We start from the raw sequence: 20,361 nt of genomic DNA, 5'->3' as shown, positions 1-20,361 counted from the left end.
AATTTAGCACGTTCAAGTTTTTTTTTTAATATCGTGAGCGTTAATGGTCCCACTGGCATTAATGCGTTGACGACTTGACAGTTCTCCAAGGAATTGTGGGATAGCTGCTACTTTGATTATAAATACGAGTGATTGTCGGTAGGTGATTACAGTATGCGAGCAAGCGAATTGCCAAACGGAGGGTGATAATTTTTTTAGTTTGAGACGCACGACAGTCCGCGCTGTAATTCACCATGGATCTCACGTCGTTGATATACTTGGCACTGCTTGCCTCTCCTTCGCTACTTGTGCAAGGTATGTTGCTGTTTTTTCCATCTTAATGTGCTGCAAGCGAAATCCTGGGTCGCAACACGGTCCGTGGTCGCAATATAATTATTTGTAACCATCTTCGACGGAAAAGATCAAAATTGCCATGCAAAAATAAACCAACAACAACAAAAACCCCGCAAACGATAGCAGGGCTAAAGCGGGAAGAAGTTATCTTTAAAACAGATGACGCAAATTTACACCATTCATTCAACGAAGCTTTTGCTTACCTTGCGTGATTTTGTTTTGCCCTTGGGTCTGTGAAGATAACAGCATTTGACCATACCTTCATGATAAGACCATAAGTGACTAAGTTTGACACATGCTAATAGTAATGCAGTTCCATTTGTTGACAAAAAACCTGTTACGAACAGTCCACTGCTCGCGGGCCGTAATCGTGTCTATATATTGGCTAGCACGTCTTAAACGTAGGCCATGGATGTAAAAAATAGACATCCATGCGTAGGCTGACTAAACTGTCAATATCAACATGCATTGGGGTTCGCTGTCCAGGGCGCCAAATTCGTGTCACACCTATTTTCTTTCTCCCATACCACATTGAACAACTTGAGCGCCCGGGAGGTGGGGGAGGGCTCCCCAATTCTGAAGATAATCTCAAGGACCTGAATTTCTCCCTGGTTAAACCATGCAGGTCTTTTACGTCCATGGTTCAACGGTCTGGTTTTTCTATATTTAAGCGTTTCCAGTGAAATCCTTTCTGAGATCGTGCAGGTAGCGGCCATAGTGTGTAAGTGTTGTTTCCCAGCGTTTAGCTACTCACACCACTCACGAGTAGACTTTCCGTTGTGAACGAAGAATCGTGTGACGCAAGGTGGCGAACAAATAAATACAAGTTGTTATTTTTTGTGATATGTCTAGATAGAGTGCAAAAATTTATAAAATTGATAAAGTTACTTCAAATATTCTTTTTGACCGCTAGTGCAGTGGTTACGTTGACGTTGCATGGCAACGGTATCGGGACGTTCATACTCTGAGCACACGCGTAGAACCTTGAGCCGATCCCATGCAAGGGTCTACGGTAGCCGTCACTGTTTTTTACCGTATCATGTCGTCGCTACATAGGTAACCGCTACATAGGCTGTCTCAATATCTGTCTAGCCTCTCATGTATTGTCTGACTAGTCTACGTGTTTGATAAGGCTGATCTAAGTCAATTAACCGACGAAAAGCTTGTCAAATATTTGGTTAGGCACTTTGACTTAGATAACCGACTAGGTATCTTGCTGGATTCATGAATAACGCCAGTGATTGATTTGATGTGAACACGCAGTCGTGCTTGTAAAAGTGGGCGAATTCGCCTTTTAAAACAACAGAAAAAAATGAAAAACACAGGTTTCGCCCAGAATATAGTCTAGCATATAGTCCAGACCAAAACATGAACGAAAGAATCTTGGAAAGACAGATATACCTATTTCAACATAGGCTTGAACATGGTTACAGGGAAACGCGCCGCCGGCACTTGGAAATGCTTAGAAGCGCGAAGCGGAGGGGACGGCATCGATTTTGCTGCACGGATGATCAAAAGGGCGCGCTGCGTAGTTCTAAAAACACCCGTTCCGCTGTTCGTCGCATTTTGTGAGAGTTGCGAGACACGCCCCTCTTGCATAATATACTTCTACCAAACATAGAAGGAAGTTTAACCTGGCCCCTGGCAAATTCACTCTGACTATGCATGCGGAAGCCAACCAATCCATCCGCCTGTTTTGTCTTTAAAAAAGGCATCTGAACAAGCGAATAGAATCGATGGAAACCATTTGAAGGTCAGAAGCACATCGCTCTTTTCATGCGCATGACATGTGACTAATAGATAGACTTGTTTACATCATCTTTCGACACTGACAGATAGGTTGTGCGCTCTTCAAATGAGAAAAGAAAAAAAAACGCAAAGAAAGGAAAACAAAGGTTACGGTATCTTGCCTAACTGATCATTGCTGTATAATCGTTCAGTCTGAAAGACTGTGCACTGAGCTACGGAATTCCAGCTTTTGTTCGCGCAGAAGAAACAGAAATTGTCTCTTTTAAAGTGCCCAGACGTAGCACCGGGTAGCCAAGACAACGGGTTTTCACCCTGTGTCTATCAAACATCAACATGATTGACATTCTAATTTTTTAATGACAGAGCTGCACGGAGCGCATAAACCACCTCTAGGGTACCGGTGACCCTGAGAAACAACGGGGAAGCCGGGTTTCCCAGCTTGTTTTGTATGCGGATATCACTAAAGAACGCGTGGTGCATCCGCAGGTGAATGAGCAGCGCGGTGTGGATATGACAGGTACATGTGACCAGAAAAGAATCTTCGCGCACTCATCGCCGTTTCGGGCCGTTAAAACCGTGTGCTTCGTATATCGTATATGTTTCAGGAGAGCTTGGTTCAGTTGTATATTCTGTATTCACTTGCCTGAAACTTCAAATCAGTGCTGTGTCAATCGCGAGTCGAGGTGTCAATCACAAGCTCTTACCATGGTGACACGGGAGGGCCGTCGCAAATCTGACGAAAAGATAAAATCACAAAATGTTCTTGTGACATACGGTAACTTTGTCCGAATTGCGAAGCTTGGCAATTGTCCTCTCAGTGCCGTTTTTTTTCTCGTATTTTGATGACCCTCAACAATCAAATAGTCGACCCCTAAGAGCCTGAGGACAGCTGGCACGTGCGTACCACATGTCTATTTCAACTCACACCGGGTGTGAAACGATGAAAACATAATGCAATTAACGTGCAATAGTCACGTGATGAGTCGTCTTTTAGCGCCTGGAGTGTACATTTCGAAAATATTATATAATGGGACACTCACTTGGTCGGACAATGGTATGTGAAGCAAGATGGCGTTCGATTTTTGAATATCAAATGACTTTTTTTCTCCGAAAGAAATGACCAATCACAGCTGTCGTATGAGGTAAAACGTATACTCAATTTCGACGATCGAGCTTTCAGACCAAACTCAGCTGAAGATTATTGGGCTATCTGTTCAGCGCCCTCAGCAGGCCGATTATGGTAGTTATAGTAAACTTTAATTTCCACTTTTTTTGCCATGTCTTGGGAGACTTTCAGCACTATACACTCTTATAACACAAACGTTTGAAGCCCCAATAACTGTGAATGTGTAATAAACCGATCTCAAAATATTTGGAGTTTTCCAAGAGTTTTCTTTGAATAAGACCCATTAGAGACTGAAAAAATGCATTGCACTTTCATAGTGGCATGTACATTTAAACGTTTTAACATGATTTTAGATTTCCCGCCATTTTCAAAAAAGTAATCATATGACAGAACAACAAAATGTTGGCCATCATGTGTTGTGCATTCAAGCAAACGCCATCATTCTTGTTTCTGGTATGATCACGATGTGTATGTGAAGGAAATACTATTTTTTTCTACTTTTCCTTGGGGGCACCATTTTATGAGTGTGCCACCCGTTTATTATTCTGCCTGTTAAAACATGTAGTCATGGTCCAAATCAGCGAGCAGTGATACTTCTACACTCGTCCTCTAGTTAGCACATTTACACAAACCAACTTTGGTTTGAAAATAAAATCATCAGATAATGCATAAAATTTGCAGCTGTTGGGCCTTTAACTCATTCAAAACGAAACCTGACAGTCAGACAAATCGCTACCAAAGCGCAAGTAAGAAAGTGGACATAGTACCCCGTCTAGAACACGGTCCCTCCACAAATGCGATGGTTGATGTTTGAATTAACTATTTACAAACGTCCGCTTGTTGACACAACCGTACAGCTACAAACCCAAGGCCCCTGGAAGAACGAACATCATGCATTGACACGTGATGTTTTTGGTCATTGAACTTTTAGCTCGAGCCGTTCTGCTAGATCACGTTCAGTGGACACATCATTCGGTATCACGTTGTTGTTTGTTTTTCAAGATTGTTGGCATCGATTTACTTGTCATCGTAAAGTACTTCAGACGATAGCAAAAAACGTTTCAGTGTCGAGAACTACTGGTTCAAACATCACGGGTGTCAGAGATAAGACTCTCGCCCGGTCACATCACCAACTCAGAATGACACAGCTTTACTGGTCAGCCTGCAGCCTGTAGTGTGCTACCGTCATGATTTTACGAACGGCAAATATCCGCATCAATTTGATGATTTCTCTTTAGATTTCTTCAATATTGTTTCAAGGTAACTCTCCGTAGTAACCGTGATTGTTACTGGCTGAACGGTCTTCATAAAAATGAGATTCTTACATCAGTTTCATCTTAGTCAGACCACAGACATTAGTTATATTTGGGGTAATATATATACGGCGAAGACACCAAAGGGATTGGTCACTGTTTTACTTTGCACAGCCCTTGACAGCATCAGTCTAGATTCTAGCAATTCACGCGTTGCGAAGATCAATTTGACGATTACTTTGGCCATTGATTGAACATAGTACGGGATTACAGGCGCATTTTTGATTGAGAAAAAATCGTTTGTAACAATACTAGGAGAAAGTGAAGACGAAGTTGAAGGCTAGGTCCCGTGCACTCGTATCTGCACTTTTCGTAATGCTACCTTCATTTTCGAGCAAGACAAACAGAAGAGTAAGAAAGTCTGACCAAGAAATTGCGTTTACGATCATACTGACATGAACCATAGACAATCTTTGCACGAACCAGCAGTATGCGTCCAGGGGTTAAAGGAGGCTGTCGTCAGAACTGCGCATGTGCGACTTTCTTGTTTACAAACTATCCAGGCGATTCAAGTCTACATAGCTGCAACATTTAAATTTTGCGATATTCATTGTTAACAAACATGTTTTAACTTTCCTCAATCGCCAACGTAGGTCCGTGCCTAGATACAGTGTTCACATCGGCCGAAAGGGTCCTTGGCAACCTTTGACGACTACCTCCCTTTAATCTCTGCTCGCCGGTTACACATTTGATGTTTGTAGGTCCAGTTTGTAATGCTTGCCTGCAGAAATAACGACTAGCGACTTTATGTAATACACAACGTTTTCCATAGGTATTGGTAGATATTTACGAATAAAATCTGCACCAATCTTTTACATATCACAACATCATTATAAATCCAAGTCCGGCTACACATATCGACACTCCCTCTGAACACCGACAGTCCCCAACCCACCGGAAGTCCCCCAAACAGCCATGGACACTAGGATGGTGCATCATCGGATCTTTTAAGTTATACTCTCACTTAAGAGGGACGCGGGTACATGTAGATTCATGCGTTGGTTTGACACAATGATTTTAATACAATGCATGACTGACCCTCATCAAGCCTGCGCCTTTTCGACTGAGCAGCGCCGAGGGTTCAGGGCTTCTCACTCGGACCGTGCAGGTAGAGGCTCTGGAGGCTACCTCCATGCTCAGACGTTGGAGGTAGAAAAGAGACCACCTCCAGCTCAGACGCGGGCTGTAGGAACGAGACTACTCCCATGATCCGATGTCTACCTCTTTGCCCTTTCCTCGGACCCAAGAGCGAGATGAATTACATTCGATAGCGGAATTCCCACGTACTACGCTCTTATTTTTGTCCTCTTTTCCCGTGAACCCACCCCTTTTCCCGTGAACTCAGACTATTGTGACTATCTCTTGTTGCTGAACAAATCGTCATTTTTGATGCGTCTCTGCACGAGCGGAATGTGGCCCTGACTTATTTCTTCTGTTTTCTTAATTGGCTACATTCTTAATTGGTTACGCTCTTTAATTACATCATGGAGCTTTCTAGCTCCATGATTACATAAATAGTAATTGTGAACAAGACTACTGACAGGTAATTTTGTCGTGTCTTGTTCAGCGCTCGGGGTAAACAAGTTCTACTGCACGGTGAGAAACTTTGGAAAAACCCAGTGAACGACAAAGTGCATGATTGTATTACGGCAGAGTGGATGTTGGATAGTTTCTGTTCTTTATCAACAGCCACTAATGCGAGAACAGGGCCTCTTTAAACAAACGCTGAGATAGTATAGTTGTAAAGCGTGACACCTACCGGTGGGTACAATTTCGAAGGAGATGGGACCACAGCGTATCGTAAGCAATATTCGTATAGGATTTATGATCAACAACGTCATGTATTAGGCTTCCCTTATTACACGAGCCTTACCTGTATCGCGTGTGCATTTGTTACTTTACCCCCGCTAACGTTTTATTGCAGTTTAAAGAAAACAGTCCATATCTGTTAGTTGCCCTCCCTAATCCCCTTCATTAATTTGTTCTACCAAAAGATCACAAACGCGAACGACAAGCTCCCGACCACGATCTTATGAATAGTTCAGTCACGGCCCCGTGGTCCAGTACAGATAATAAATGATACTGCTGTTAAAAGTACAATAGCTGCGAATGAGTCTCGAAATATACATCCCCAGTTTTCGAAGAGATTTCATTAAATAAGATCCATTGAAGACTGATAAAGTGTATAACACTGCCATGAGTATCGAAAGTGGGATGTAAATTCACAAGTTCTAACATCATCTTAAATTCCCCGCTATTTTCAAAAAACTAATCATGTGACAGAGAAAATAAAAACTAGGACGACGCAAATGTCGGCCATAGTGTGTGGTGCATTCACGTAAATAGCATCGTGCTTGTTTCTCGGATAATCACGGTGTGTACGTGCACGGAATACTGCATTTTCGTACATTTCAGTGGGGGCGCCATTTTACGAGTGTAGCACTCGTAACGTGTGGTGCAAATCAGCGAACAGTGATACTTCTATACACGTCCTTCAGTTGGCACATTTACATAAACCAAAATTGGTTTTTGTGTACGAACCTCTTTTCCTTGTTCTTCTCGCTTACCCTATATGGTTCCTCGCTCTGCGCATTAATGTAAATTATATATGCATTGTGTAGTGCACCCTCTCTTGTTGACCATTTGACACGCTATACAATACCCTGAAAGCCTTATATGGCAACAGCATTAGGGTGAGGTCAACGCAGAAATCCTGCCTGTACATTTTTGTTCACCAAGGGAGGGCACACTACATACTGCACACTGAATGGTCATGACTCGAATGCATAGAGGGAACAGAGGAGAGAACGAGAAAAAAGCTTGTACGCAAAACTAGGTTTATTATCTTTACTAGACCATTCATTAGCCCCTGTACCCTGACCAAATAACTCATCGTATAGGCAGCTCATAAGGATTTTTTATTTATTGCTTTGGACTTTTGAGACTGCCCAGCATATATTTCATATCAATCAGAGAGGACCTCGTTTCGAACCCCCATGTAAGTCCCAAGTCTCTGCAAATGCCTTAACACACCCTTGATATTTTCAAATCACTCAGTCCATTCTACCACCCCTCAAGAAGTGTTTGGGAATGCTGCCTATACGATTTTACCCCCTTCTCGAGCCAACACACTATTCAAGCGGGAAATCACTGCCCCTTCCAGCGGACGCCTCAGTGACACGTGCACGCATTAAAGTCATTTTAAGTCTATATTCACTGCATGGTGATCTATAGCCACATTCCAGGCTGTCCAAAAGAAATTAAAACGAATCCCTGGTGTATGCTGATGAACTGTCTGCATTAAGTAAATTTAGCAGATGGTTTGTCGTTGTGAAATGCAACACATCTGCTTCAATCCAATTTACCTGTAATAAAGATATTTTCGATTCTCAGTCTTTGTATACGGCTAATTACTCGTGATAATGACGATCTCTCTAGTTGGAGCTCATACTGGATTTTAATATCTCTCTCTGTCTCTCTCTCTCTCTCTCTCTCTGTCTCTCTCTGTCTCTCTCTCTCTCTCTCTCTCTCTCTCTCTCTCTCTCTCTCTCTCTCTCTCTCTCTCTCTCTCTCTCTCTCTCTCTCTCTCTCTCTCTCTCTCTCTCTCTCTCTCTCTCTCTCTCTCTCCACCACAGCCAAATTCAGCCAGGAATGCCACGACAAATTTGGTGACGGATTTGACAACACTTGCGACACAATGGTGGTGTGCCTACCAGATGCATTAATATGCGACGGACATAAAAATTGTCCGGACGGAAGTGACGAGAGGGGATGTCGTAAGTGTGAAATTATTTTTGAAACTTTAAAAATGACTAACTCAGGCTTCTATGCCACGATTTAATTGTTTTGAATGTCATCACTGCTGTTTCTAATGTCAACGGCGGATAAAATGAAGATGTGTGCACGATCTCCACAATGATAACGATAAAAAGTGATATCAATAGGGACAATATAGTGGTTTCGCGACATCAGACACTGATGGTGGTGACAACGACGACGATGATGACATTGAAATTGAAATACGATATTAATGACAATGATGATGATGATGATGATGATGATGATGATGATGATTATTTTGTTCCAGCCGAAAAGCCCGTAGAACCGGAAGTGACTACAAAACCACCGTTCGGAAAGCCAGGCTCAGGAGGTGAGTGCCACGGTTACTAGTATGTCAGTTAATTTGTGATGAGAGATCGATTTCCAATTGTTGGCATTGAAAGACGTGCGAATCAGAGGTTAGGCGCATGGCAGTGTTTTCCTGGTCAACAGCTTCTTAGGAACCAATTTATTGACAAAGGGAAACATTTGCGCTGTCTGAATTTTTTCAGAAATCGAGAATTTTATTTTATGGCCGTCATTGTGAATTACAATTATCGGCAAATATTAGGTAATGTGTTTCTCTTGTACAAAACTTTGCACGCCGATTCGTGAGTTTTACGTTTGGTTTGGTAAGAAAGCGCAAAAAAGTAACAAGTGTGCGGTAAAGCTTATTAGTCTTTCACTTTCGAGGCACATACTAACTTGAATGCTCTGGTATTTGCTTTTTTGCCGTTACTTTACGATGATCGCACGAACTTTATTTGTCTAATTTCATTAAATCCTGTTGGTAAATGTTTGATAATTTTTCTCTCTACTACAACAATATGCAATGAGTTCCCCGATTTTTATTATTAACTTTGAAAGAGAATGGGTTAATTTTCCCTGAAGATAGTTTGAGCCAAAGTCAAGCTCTCTTGCAGTGTGCATAGTTACTTACTGAGAAAACGACCCTATAAAACGGACAAAAGTTGAAATAGGATACCATGTGTGACACCAATGGTGTATATCATATTCTGTATTTCACAGGTCCAGAGAAACCGTACTTCGATCCCAATGGATGTGGCATATACTACGACGACGCCCCCTACCGGTGTAACTATCAATGCATTAAGAAGAGTCACTTCTGCGATGGGTTCATCCAGTGCAGTGACAGTGGCGGCGGCGACGAACTCGGCTGTGGTAGGTCATAGAAACAAGCACAACTTACACTTTTCTTTATTGTTTCACTTTTAACTTGTAAAATGATAAATTGTCAGCCTCCCTGTATATGATTTACAACCGCAACATGTAGTTAATCAGTAATAATGTGTACAGCAGCATTCAAGGTAAAAAAATGCAAAAGCGTTCAAATGAAATATCTTTATCATAAGTGTATGAAATACCTGAAGACATTGCACTCTCTGGCATTGCGCAAGCAGATTATACAATCAGAAAACCAACACCTCAACACAATCCAATAACAAAGGCCGTATCCTAGAGCGAAGTGATACGGCTTCAAATCAAATATCAAGTCCTTGTTGAGTAGCACCTCGCCTTGCTGAAAGTAGTACCCCTAACCAAAACTTAGAAGTGGATTCAACCTTGGAAAATTACAAAATACAATGGTCATAGTCTATAAAGTCATTACATTGAATCGTCGCGGTTCTTTCTGAATACATTAATTACTTAATATGTATGCTCCTGTCCAAATTTTTAGATTATGGTTCCGTGGACAAGCACGGTTGTACATTACCCGACCATCTCGGTAAACTTGGCAGCGGCTGGCAGGCGCTAAAAGACCAATTGCTGGAAGCCCAGAACTACTTTCGTTGTCTCCACGGTGTCGACCCTTTGACCTGGGATACAGACGCTGAGGAATTTGCAGAGCACGTCTCTAAGGACAACGCCGCCTTGGGCCGAATTGAACATGCGCACGACAACCCATGGGGTGAAAATCTGGCGATGCAGACTGTTGTAAGCAGGGAAGACATTTCTGGTGAGATACAGTTGATTTTGTCATTAGTACGCATTGTGGAACGATATATATTATATATATATATATATATATATATATATATATATATATATATATATATAAATGAAGTATATATATAAAAATGAAGTATATATATAAATGAAGTTTACGAAATAAACTTAATGTATTTTATTTCTTGGTCGTTTGCACCATTGGTAAGCTCGAACTTCACAGAGATTTTCTGTTCAACGAGGATAATATCGTAAACTATTCTAACCCATATCAGATTTATGCAAATCATTAAATGCCTATGGAAAACATTGTACCGCCAAAATCGTTTTCCATGCCAAAGACATGTATCACTGATTCAGAAATAGCTTGTTTATTACGCGATGTACAGACCGAAATGTCATTTTGTGGGAATGTTGTCAGCCATATTGGATTTATGCAAATTATCAATGTTCTTATGTTAAATATTATATCTCCAAATTGAATAAGTAATGTTAGACTTTAAAATCACCGAAATAGCTCGTTAAACATGTGATATATGGCTAATAGTAACGTTATTTCGTCGGACTGCTGGGAGCCATGTGTATACAAATTAGACATATTTCCCACTAGTAGATTCGAGTAAACTTTTAGTATGCTGTTCCGGGAATCTCTCCAACATGCATGCTAAAGACAAAAAAAATTATATGCAATTTGTGATGGGTTGGCTGCCAAAATCTCGTAGGTTGACTGGACTAGTGACACGAAGTACGCTGCAGTAGTAGCTGAGTACTCGGTCTCCGCAAGCTGCCACATAAGTAGCCAGTTGGGCTGTGATGCTATCATTAAACACCTGTAACGAAGAGGGGAATCTTCAAAATACGTGCATATTTCTAAAAAAACCCCATCTTCTCCTGTCAGTGAACTGTCACTCTACTGAAATAACATAGCTGCCCTAGCTTATAGGCTCAGCCCAAGTGTGATATGAAATGATACGATATGATATTTAAGCAACAAAGCTCACCCAGTGACGAGATTTTGACCAGCTCACGGCATATGTTAGCGAGTGCACGTATGGAGTTAAATGGTGAAAAGTTGTATGCTGGGTGTGATTTATTGCTATTATATCATAACAGTATATTGAAATTCTGGCGAGGAACGACAAAGACAAATTTTTGCTCAAGCTAAGAGCTCGCGTGTTTGTCAGCCGTGGTACATCGCCAATATACACGGTTCTTTTCGCGTCTCGACCAATCAGATTGCTGTATTTGCGCCATCAATATACTGGTATGATATAATGCATGATATGATATGATATTATTATTAATCTTTATTCTATACAATAGGCCTCCAGCCCAAATGTATACAAAAGTTATCAAAAATAGGTACATTTCGGATGACACTGTTGATCTTATATATAATAAGATCAGTACATCTATTCGATTGAAGTATTTACAGTCACATTTGTGGACATAGAATCTGGAAAAGTCACAGATTGTACAGATTGTATGCTATCTCGCTTTTCATTGCAAAAAATATAAACTTTGATAAATTATGGATAACAGTGATATTCTGCATTTGAAACAGCAGAGTAAACTTATCAATAGATGGATGAGTGTAAATGTTACGTGGTAAATATTTGGCTCTGAGCTCTTTATATAATGGACAAATAAGGCAAAAGTGATATTCATCTTCAATACTGTTTGTATCACAGAAACAACAAACTCTATCTGAACGACTTATTTTTAAATATCTGTCAGATTCAATTCGTAAAGAATGTGCAGAAAGTCTAAAACGACATAAAGCACTGCGAAACTTGTGTACCTGGATAACTGACAAATATGACTCACAAGAAAATGAATTTTTGATAAGACGATAAGTGTCAAGCTTACTAAATATAGGTAAACTAGCGTGCCAATCTTGGATATAAATATCTTTACAGCGTTGTTTAAAAAGGAGGATAAAGCTATTGACACACCCTACCCCTTGATTGAGCCATGCTTCGCCCATTCCCACTGAAAAAAGTAACTTTTTAACCCCGAGTGCCCAACATTCTTTACTCTTCTCTGCTTCATTATATTGAAAGATGTAACAATGATATGCCAGACGATTTTGTGGCATAGACAGCAATCTAAACCAATATTTGATGACTCTGGTCAATCTGAAAACACGCACTGGAAAACGCCCAAGTTCAGCTTTAATTGCGAGACTTGGTGTATGTTGATAGACTTTCAACACGTAACGACAAAATTTGTTGTGGACAATTTCAATTTGTTCCCCTTGATGAAGCCTTCATATTTCACTTCCGTACAACATAACTGGTAAAATTTTCCCATCAAATATCTTAAAAGCCAGTTTAACATCAAGAGAACCAAATTTAGCAAGAGCTTTTTGGACATTAAAAAGAGCTTTGGTTGCTTGCATTGCCAACTGTTGTTGAGCTCGATTCCACAGGCCAGAGCTAGAAAGCATAACACCAAGGTAGCTATAAGCTTGAACCACCTCCAATTTCTGACCGTTCAAAAACCATTTCTCACTATTCTTTAACCTTCCTGCTTTCCTAAAAACAATGATTTTGGATTTTGAAATATTAACCTTAAGTTTCCATTTATCAGAATACAAGCTAAGATTGTTCAATAGTCTCTGAAGCCCTATTTGAGTCGTACTGAATAAAGTAAGGTCATCGGCAAACAGAAGAAAAAATAGTTTAACAGTTGCTATATGCACTCCTGCAAAATCATGGTCTAGAGCATTACCTATATCATTGATAAATAAAGTAAATAAAAGTGGGGACAGAATGCTACCTTGTTGAACACCAAGTTCACATCTGAAGAAATTAGAGATACCTGACGGAGATCGAATACAGGCTGTCACATTAGAATACATGGAATGTAAGACTAAAAACACTCTACCTTTCACACCAGCTTTAAATAGCTTGTAGAATAACATATAATGGTTTACACGATCAAAGGCTTTTTCAAAGTCGATAAAAGCACAGTAAAGTCTGCCACTTAGTGCAAGATATCTAGTTACAATAGTGTGGAGAATAAAAATGTTATCTACAGTGGAATATTTTTGACGAAAACCAGCTTGCTCTTCAATAAGTGGAAAATTAGTATCAGACCAGGACCGTAATCGTTGATATATAATATTACTGAAAACCTTATTAATTGTAGAAAGTAACGTTATTCCTCTATAATTGTTGACATTTTCTTTTGAACCTTTTTTATGTAATATGACAATTAGTCCCTGTGCCCACTGCTTTGGAAAACAACCTGTTGCAAGAATGTTATTAAAAAGGTGGAGAATAATGTTTTTAAGTTGGAAAGGTGCATTTTTCAATCAAAATTTCAGGGGCAATCCCATCAATTGATATGATATGATATGATATGATATGATATGATACGACGTGATATAACATGATATGGCACGATACAATACAATATGGTAAGCTATTACACGGCGGAGCATTAAATTACTACATATGATGAACTGCGAAAGATTTCTGACATATATCATAATGCATTTCAGGCTACGGTTTTGTCAAGATGTGGTATGACGAGATACAATACTACGACTATTCAAAACCACAGTTTGCCTCAGAAACAGGTATGTGCTGAGTGTTTGATATGTTTCAAATATCGTTCCCAATGAATGGCTGATAAAGCTGTCCATGTGAATTGAAAATTATCAGTCAAGCATTTATACAATGCAGGATGCGAGGTACATGAATATTCCGCACTGATAAAGAATCATTAGCTTAAAACTTCAAGTACCGAAACAATGCTCATTAACATAATTTGCAGAAATGAATACCAATATACCTAGCATCTTGCACTGATAGCAAGCATTAGGGAGCTTTCAGTTATTATGAGGGGGTGGTGGACCGAGGAAATTGAGGGTGGTCCATCATGTAACATGTGACTCGCCCCGTGATGCCTCTATCTAAAATGTGACCCTCCCGTGCCTCAACCTCCAACTCAAAAGTTTGAAATGTGTGTACAGCCTTGATAGAACAGCTGACTTTGTTACATTACAAGTAAAGATAAATCTAGTGACATTTGCTTTAAATTTTAGTCAAACGTTTACTTCTCATAGACTACTCTATATAGTTGATCGACTTGCTGTAATTTTTGATGAAATTCTAAAATTGAATTTCTTGTATACATATGCACTAGTAACCACCCTATTCTAATCACGCACATTTATGTTAATTATCCAGCGTTTATAAATATACAGGTTGGCTAGTTTGGAAAAGATATTCAGTTTTCTCATAGAGTCCCATGTACAGTGGATCCACATTTCAGTAAAATTCCAAAATCAACTTTCTCGTACACAGATGCACTTGTAACAATCCTATTCCATTCAGTACATTACATCTATTATCAAACGTCTCTAGATGAACAAGTGCAAGGTTTTTTTCGCACGGACTACTATGTATATTGAATCAACATTTTCGATGAAATCCAATAATCAAAATACGGTATACAGAAATGCACTGTTTACCTCCAAGTTCAAGCAAAGTACATTAACATGAATTACCAAACAGATATGGCAGTATCAGATATAGTTTGTTTTTAGGCCGAAATTGTTAATAGCATCAAAAGTGTAGAAAGCATTGCATTGGAAATCTGACAACATCTCAGGCTGACGGGACAATTTTTTGTTTCAGGTCACTTTACCCAGTTACTTTGGAAAGATTCCCGTCGTGTTGGTTGTGCCATTGCAGATGGTGTAGATCCAACTGGCGAATACATTCAATACTTCGTTACTTGCGAGTACGACCCGCCAGGCAACGACTTCGATTACTTCGCTGAGAATATCGTTCCTCCTCTGTGAGAAGGCGCCCCCTGGTGTTGTGAAAGAAACATTGGCAGCGCAACGGATTGGATCATGTAGATTTTGAATGGATTTTAATCGAGTATTTCGCCTTTGTTAATATACTAAGTATTTTCTTCCGGGGTTACAAAAAAAAAACCTTTTTTGTCATTATTGTTGTGAAGTGATGGCCTAGTCTACGTGATCTGCGAAGTTTTGACGGTGCTCGTTTGGGGTCACCTATCATCTGTGTTCTGATCAACCATGTTACCATTCATGGGTAAAATATAGACTATATTTATTTTTTTTTCAAAGCCTCAGAGCTGGTTTGACATTGAATCATTGTAATTCGAGATAACGTGTCACATCGTCCGATACAAACCTTGTTGCTTTTAGTTACACTTAGGCGCGAGGCACTCCTACACCACGCCAGCTGTGTTTCTCCCATGGCGAAGACCTTGCCGTACCGTTGAAGAACTACAATCCTTCAAAGGTACCTGCGACAATTGACCAAAGCAGCAAGGTGCAGTCCACGTGAGACACGACGCCCATGAGGTGGCCCCGATCTATGATGAATTCTTATGAGAACATTGACTCATACGGTGTTGATAATAATCCCCTGATATACAACTGTACCAGCGATACTACTCAGGGCGGTAAAAGCCGTATAGATGTATCAACATATTTATTAGTCTTTTCATCAGCTTTCTTGCCGTATTATCATAATTTTTGAGGGATGTAATTTGGATTTTGATTGGTCGTTGAAACACATCTGTTTAGATAGTGAACCTGTCATTCTGAGAGTTAAAACAGCAAAAAAAACATAAATAAATTTTCAAAAATACTAACTAAATGTAAACATAAAATATATTCGTAAGGATAGCCACGCATGCGCCTGTTCCATCGTATATGAGATAGTTTATCGAACAGGAGACTTAAGGCTTGTTTAGTTTCAACTTCGTTCTTTTATTAATATTGGATTCTCTTGACAGGACGCCACAGTTCTGAACCAGTATAGAGAGGTGACTTTCCGTACTGTATGCATCATGATATGTATCTTGCACGAGAAAAATAAAATTTATTCTTTTTGTTCAGTCACGGTCAGCCTTCCTTCTTTGTTTGACACTTGACGCCCTTGTCTCAAGGACGCGAGCGAATGGTATAACCTGTTGATAACAGAACCAGGCGAATGCCTCAAACAGTTTCAGGAAAACTTCATCTCTAGTGTCTTTAAAATAATATGCACCCAGGCCAAGTAAGTTCGTACTTGATTGGGTCGGGATTCTGCGCGCGCATCTATTCGGGGATCCCCGAATAGCCCGATCGATTTGGTCGGGGCAGACGACGAATACAATATGGCGGCCACTTGATTGGAGAATCCACCGGACGACCCCGACCACGTGACGGCAAGAACCGGTCATACTCCGGTCACATGAACCGGGGCGTCCCATCAAGTCCATCCAGTGCGGAAATCAAATTTCAAAACTATCAGGCCAGTACTTTTTGAGAAAGACTTAAATTACAATGCACTCGGGAAAGATAGTCGGGCTCAAAAACTTTTTATTAACATTCTTTCCTCAGTAGTACTATTACTGGTGGCTCATTTTGAAGCTTATGGGCCGAAGAAAATTTTGGTTTTTGAAAGAGCGGAAATTTTCTTTCCTCCACAGGGATGGGATGGCGGCAATTTTGAATTTCAAATATCATTAATTATTGGGTAATTTGCTTTCTAATGCCAAAGGTTGCATGGTGAACCCCGATTTTGATATTTCTTTACTTTCAAAAGAGAACGGTCGAAAGTTTGTTTAGGAAAGTTTGATTAAAAGTTTAGCTCTTAATATTAAGGCGCAAACTGCATAAAAGTAGAAGGCCACTTTGTTGGTGCGAATGATCAAATACATGCTTATTTTGGCAACTGTTTCCATTTTCCATCACCAGGCCAATATTAATCTGCATGCATGGGTCCAGCTGAAAGATCCGTCGCTCGAGGGCGCTCTCATCTCGCCAAGGGAGCGTAGGCAGCGCCCTCGAGCGATGGATTTGTCAGTCTGAGCATGGACCGGACTCGGAAATGGTTCTAAACGAGATCGTGGTATTAATAAGACCCTAATCACGATGTTCGCCGCTCTGCAATGACACCACGGGACTATCACACTCGTACAACCATTGAGCTTGTGGGGATGGGAACTTCTATCCAGGAAGTCCTGGAAGGCGTAAAAAAACTAAACGAAATAGAAAACCACGGTGTAGCATTTGCCGATGTTTCTCTTTTGCAAAACTAACCACATCACTAAGGAATGCAAAAATGAAAATTACGGGGGAAAAATGTCAAATGCGCATACGATCAGGCTAGAAAAATAACTGTAATTCTAGTTTTTTTTTTCTCGTCTCATCCTAAGCCCCGTTGAATTATTATATCTCTAATGATGTACTGGGAATTTAACTCGAAATTTTGAGCGTACCTTGATGGCCTCGCAACTACTGACAAGAAATAATGAAAGGAATCGAATAAATACTATCTTACGTGTCGTGTAAAGCGACGTTCAGCAACCCATTTTGAATAAAAAAAGTAATGATCGTGTACATGAAAAGCCATGCTTCATGCAACAGTTGAGCCGCATACCATGGCAAAATCGCTCATTTTAAGCGAAGCCTTACTTTCTATTTTAATGACATCAACAGTTTTCAGTCAAACCGAAATAAGAATTGCAATACTCTGACCATATGTCCCCGGAAGCCTCTTAATAAGAACCAGAGTTTGCCTGGTGATAATTTCGTCTGTTTTTCTCTGTAAATATATGTCAGCGTCACTCTTCAAAATTAGGTAAAGAATGTCTGTGTCCTTGACCTGTGCAGGATAGCTTACCCAGCTGCGCGGCTCTGGTATTCATTATATTTTCATTTTCTTCACAAACTTGTCGGCCATAAATCACGCGCGGGGCTTGAACCAGCGTGTAGACGCCCCGGAACAAAAGTGGAATGCTATTTCGCCACGGGATGACGTCAGCGGGCGGTGTTTTGTGTAGCCATTTAATTCTCTTACATGTTTATTCCGCCGACTGAAATCAAAATAGATGGCGAATATGACGCCAATGAACGTGAAACTGAGCTTGGTAGTGGTGTAATACCCGGACTATTGCAACCGGGCAGGCACCCGGGTCTGTAACCGAAAACATCTTGCTTCTGTATGGCATTCGTGGCCTTGAAGACACGTGTGGCCTTTCTGGAAACGGCAGACGACAAAATTATAAATCTAAGATCACACGAATTTGTCACGAACCGATATTAAGCACCCTAAGCGAACGACACAAAGTTTTTGTGGTTTTGCACACTCAACTCTGAAATACATTCAACCAATATTGATCATCGAAATATCACAGGTAAACGTGCGAAAGTTCCAGCCCCAAGGAAATGTTTTGCGCTGTGCGGTTGCAATCCGCCACAGCGTCAGTGCAGTCAAGGCGTGAAGCACCATATGAGTTGATTTCAAAACATGACGTCACATGACGATTGTGATCCAGTGGCCGATTTGTAAGGCAGGGGATGATGAGAAGCTTGGACTAGAGATATGCATCAGATGTTGGGTTCATTGTAGGTACAAGCAATGATATCAATCGAACTGCTTCGTGAAACATTTGCTTTTGCCAAATACGTGAAACAGTACCCTGCGATTCCAATTCCAGCCCCAACTAAAAGCCTATGTAAGGCGTCAGGTTGTCTTGCCAGGAAATTTGCTTACAACATTATAATTTTAATAGAAAGCAAAATGATAGAACGCCCATTTCTTATTTGCAAAATACTTAACTCGCAAATTTTGACAGTGTGAATATATAAGTCAAGATCTCCAAAATGAGCACACGTTGAATCATAGTAGAACTAGAATGAACCTGGGCGACAAATATCCAGATTCTAGAATATTTACAATTGCTTACTGTATGTCGTTTTGTGGTTTGATATTAAAGCTGGCTGGGTTAATGAAGTTTTAAGCACTCTTTATTTTGTGAAAATCGAACATATATTCTTTCATACAGCTAAGTACTGCAGCCATTTTCAATTCGAAATATAAATTTTAGACAATTTGTTTCCAAAATACTACAGTTTGTTATTACACCGTGACTCCTGTCTTGTCTCCTGTCTTTCCATATTGTTTTGAAAAGGACTGTAAGTTTCCTGCTATAAATGTGAGCAAAAGTTAACGCCTTAAGGTACAGTATGCGCCCCGAAAGTGAAAGACTTAAACTTTTGCTCAAACTTTCCTTAAGGAATCTCACAACCATTCTCCTTCAAAATCAAGAATAAAAATAAGGTGTAACAGTGCAAATTTTAGTATTAGAGAAACATATCCCCCTCGATTCACCGATATTTAAAATTCAAATTAGCCGCCATTCCTGTGTTAACTCTATTGAGAAAAGTAAAATTTTCGAATTTTGAAAAAATAAGCCGATGAAAAGTTTTCTTACACCAAGAGCTTTAAAATGAGCCCCCACAAGTGGTATATCAAAAAAGAATTGTAAAAGTTTGAGAGTCCGAATATCTGTCCCCGAGGCGCGTTCTAAATTAAGGTCAGTAATACTGCGACTTTTGATGATCTTTTTCACTTTTTTGGGGTGTTTGTTAATAGCAAGTGCATGGCGGAAAACCCAACGGTTCAGCGAGTCAACACAGCGGATCTACGTGTAAAATGCACTGTTATTGTTTACATTAAAATTTGGAATTCTGGTCCGGACCAGAATTCACCTGTAAACAATTTACTTCAAGTTGTAGTCTACACGAGCACTGGTTGTGTTGACAAGCTGAATACCGTGTATCTCAACATGCTTTGATGAACAAGTAGAGCAGAATAAGTAGCTGCAGTTGACGTTTAAAACAATAATAGTGAAGACAATAATCGAAAGTTGCAGCTACTAACTCCATAACAGAGACTTTAAACAGAAGAGTGCTACCGTGTGTACACTCTTCTTACCAACGGTAACCGGGTTGTGAGCACTTTTTGACATTCGTCGCGCCCGAAAGTCAATGAACTCCAGCAAGCAATCGCGCGCGTAATACGATCCTCTTCCCCTCCCGAAACAATTATAAATGTACATATCCCAAGAGGCAGACAGAGTGTGAAGATTGTGACACTTCCTCGTAAATTAAGAGCTTCGAACAGATCCAGGGCTGTGGTGTCGCCTCGGGTCATCAACGACCGACCAGTATGGCACACCGCCGGTCTCAAAGTGAGGCAGAGAGGAGCCTCGTCCCAGAACTCCCTCTCT

At 40.4% G+C, this 20,361-nt stretch overlaps 1 protein-coding gene across 1 annotated transcript; it reads left to right on the top strand.

The window, feature by feature from the left end:
* The first annotated feature begins 139 nt into the window (after positions 1–139).
* Positions 140–16,201, top strand: LOC139129872 (uncharacterized). Its single transcript, XM_070695554.1, has 7 exons — positions 140–294; positions 8,157–8,297; positions 8,609–8,671; positions 9,370–9,522; positions 10,040–10,318; positions 13,817–13,894; positions 14,958–16,201. Exons 1-7 carry the CDS (start codon positions 234–236, stop codon positions 15,122–15,124), a joined length of 942 nt encoding a protein of 313 aa, XP_070551655.1. The 5' UTR covers positions 140–233; the 3' UTR covers positions 15,125–16,201.
* Positions 16,202–20,361: the final 4,160 nt, after the last annotated feature.

Source organism: Ptychodera flava, chromosome 3 (assembly GCF_041260155.1).
Source record: "Ptychodera flava strain L36383 chromosome 3, AS_Pfla_20210202, whole genome shotgun sequence".
NCBI classification, from domain to species: Eukaryota; Metazoa; Hemichordata; class Enteropneusta; family Ptychoderidae; genus Ptychodera; species Ptychodera flava.
The sequence above is the reverse complement of the archived record's forward strand: the minus strand, read 5'-3'. Positions and strand labels throughout refer to the sequence as shown.

Coding starts and splice junctions, on each gene's coding strand:
- LOC139129872 (XM_070695554.1), top strand. CDS start 234: ATGGATCTCACGTCGTTGATATACTTGGCACTGCTTGCCTCTCCTTCG. Junction 10,319..13,816: donor AAGCAGGGAAGACATTTCTG/GTGAGATACAGT, acceptor AATGCATTTCAG/GCTACGGTTTTGTCAAGATG. Junction 13,895..14,957: donor ACAGTTTGCCTCAGAAACAG/GTATGTGCTGAG, acceptor TTTTTGTTTCAG/GTCACTTTACCCAGTTACTT.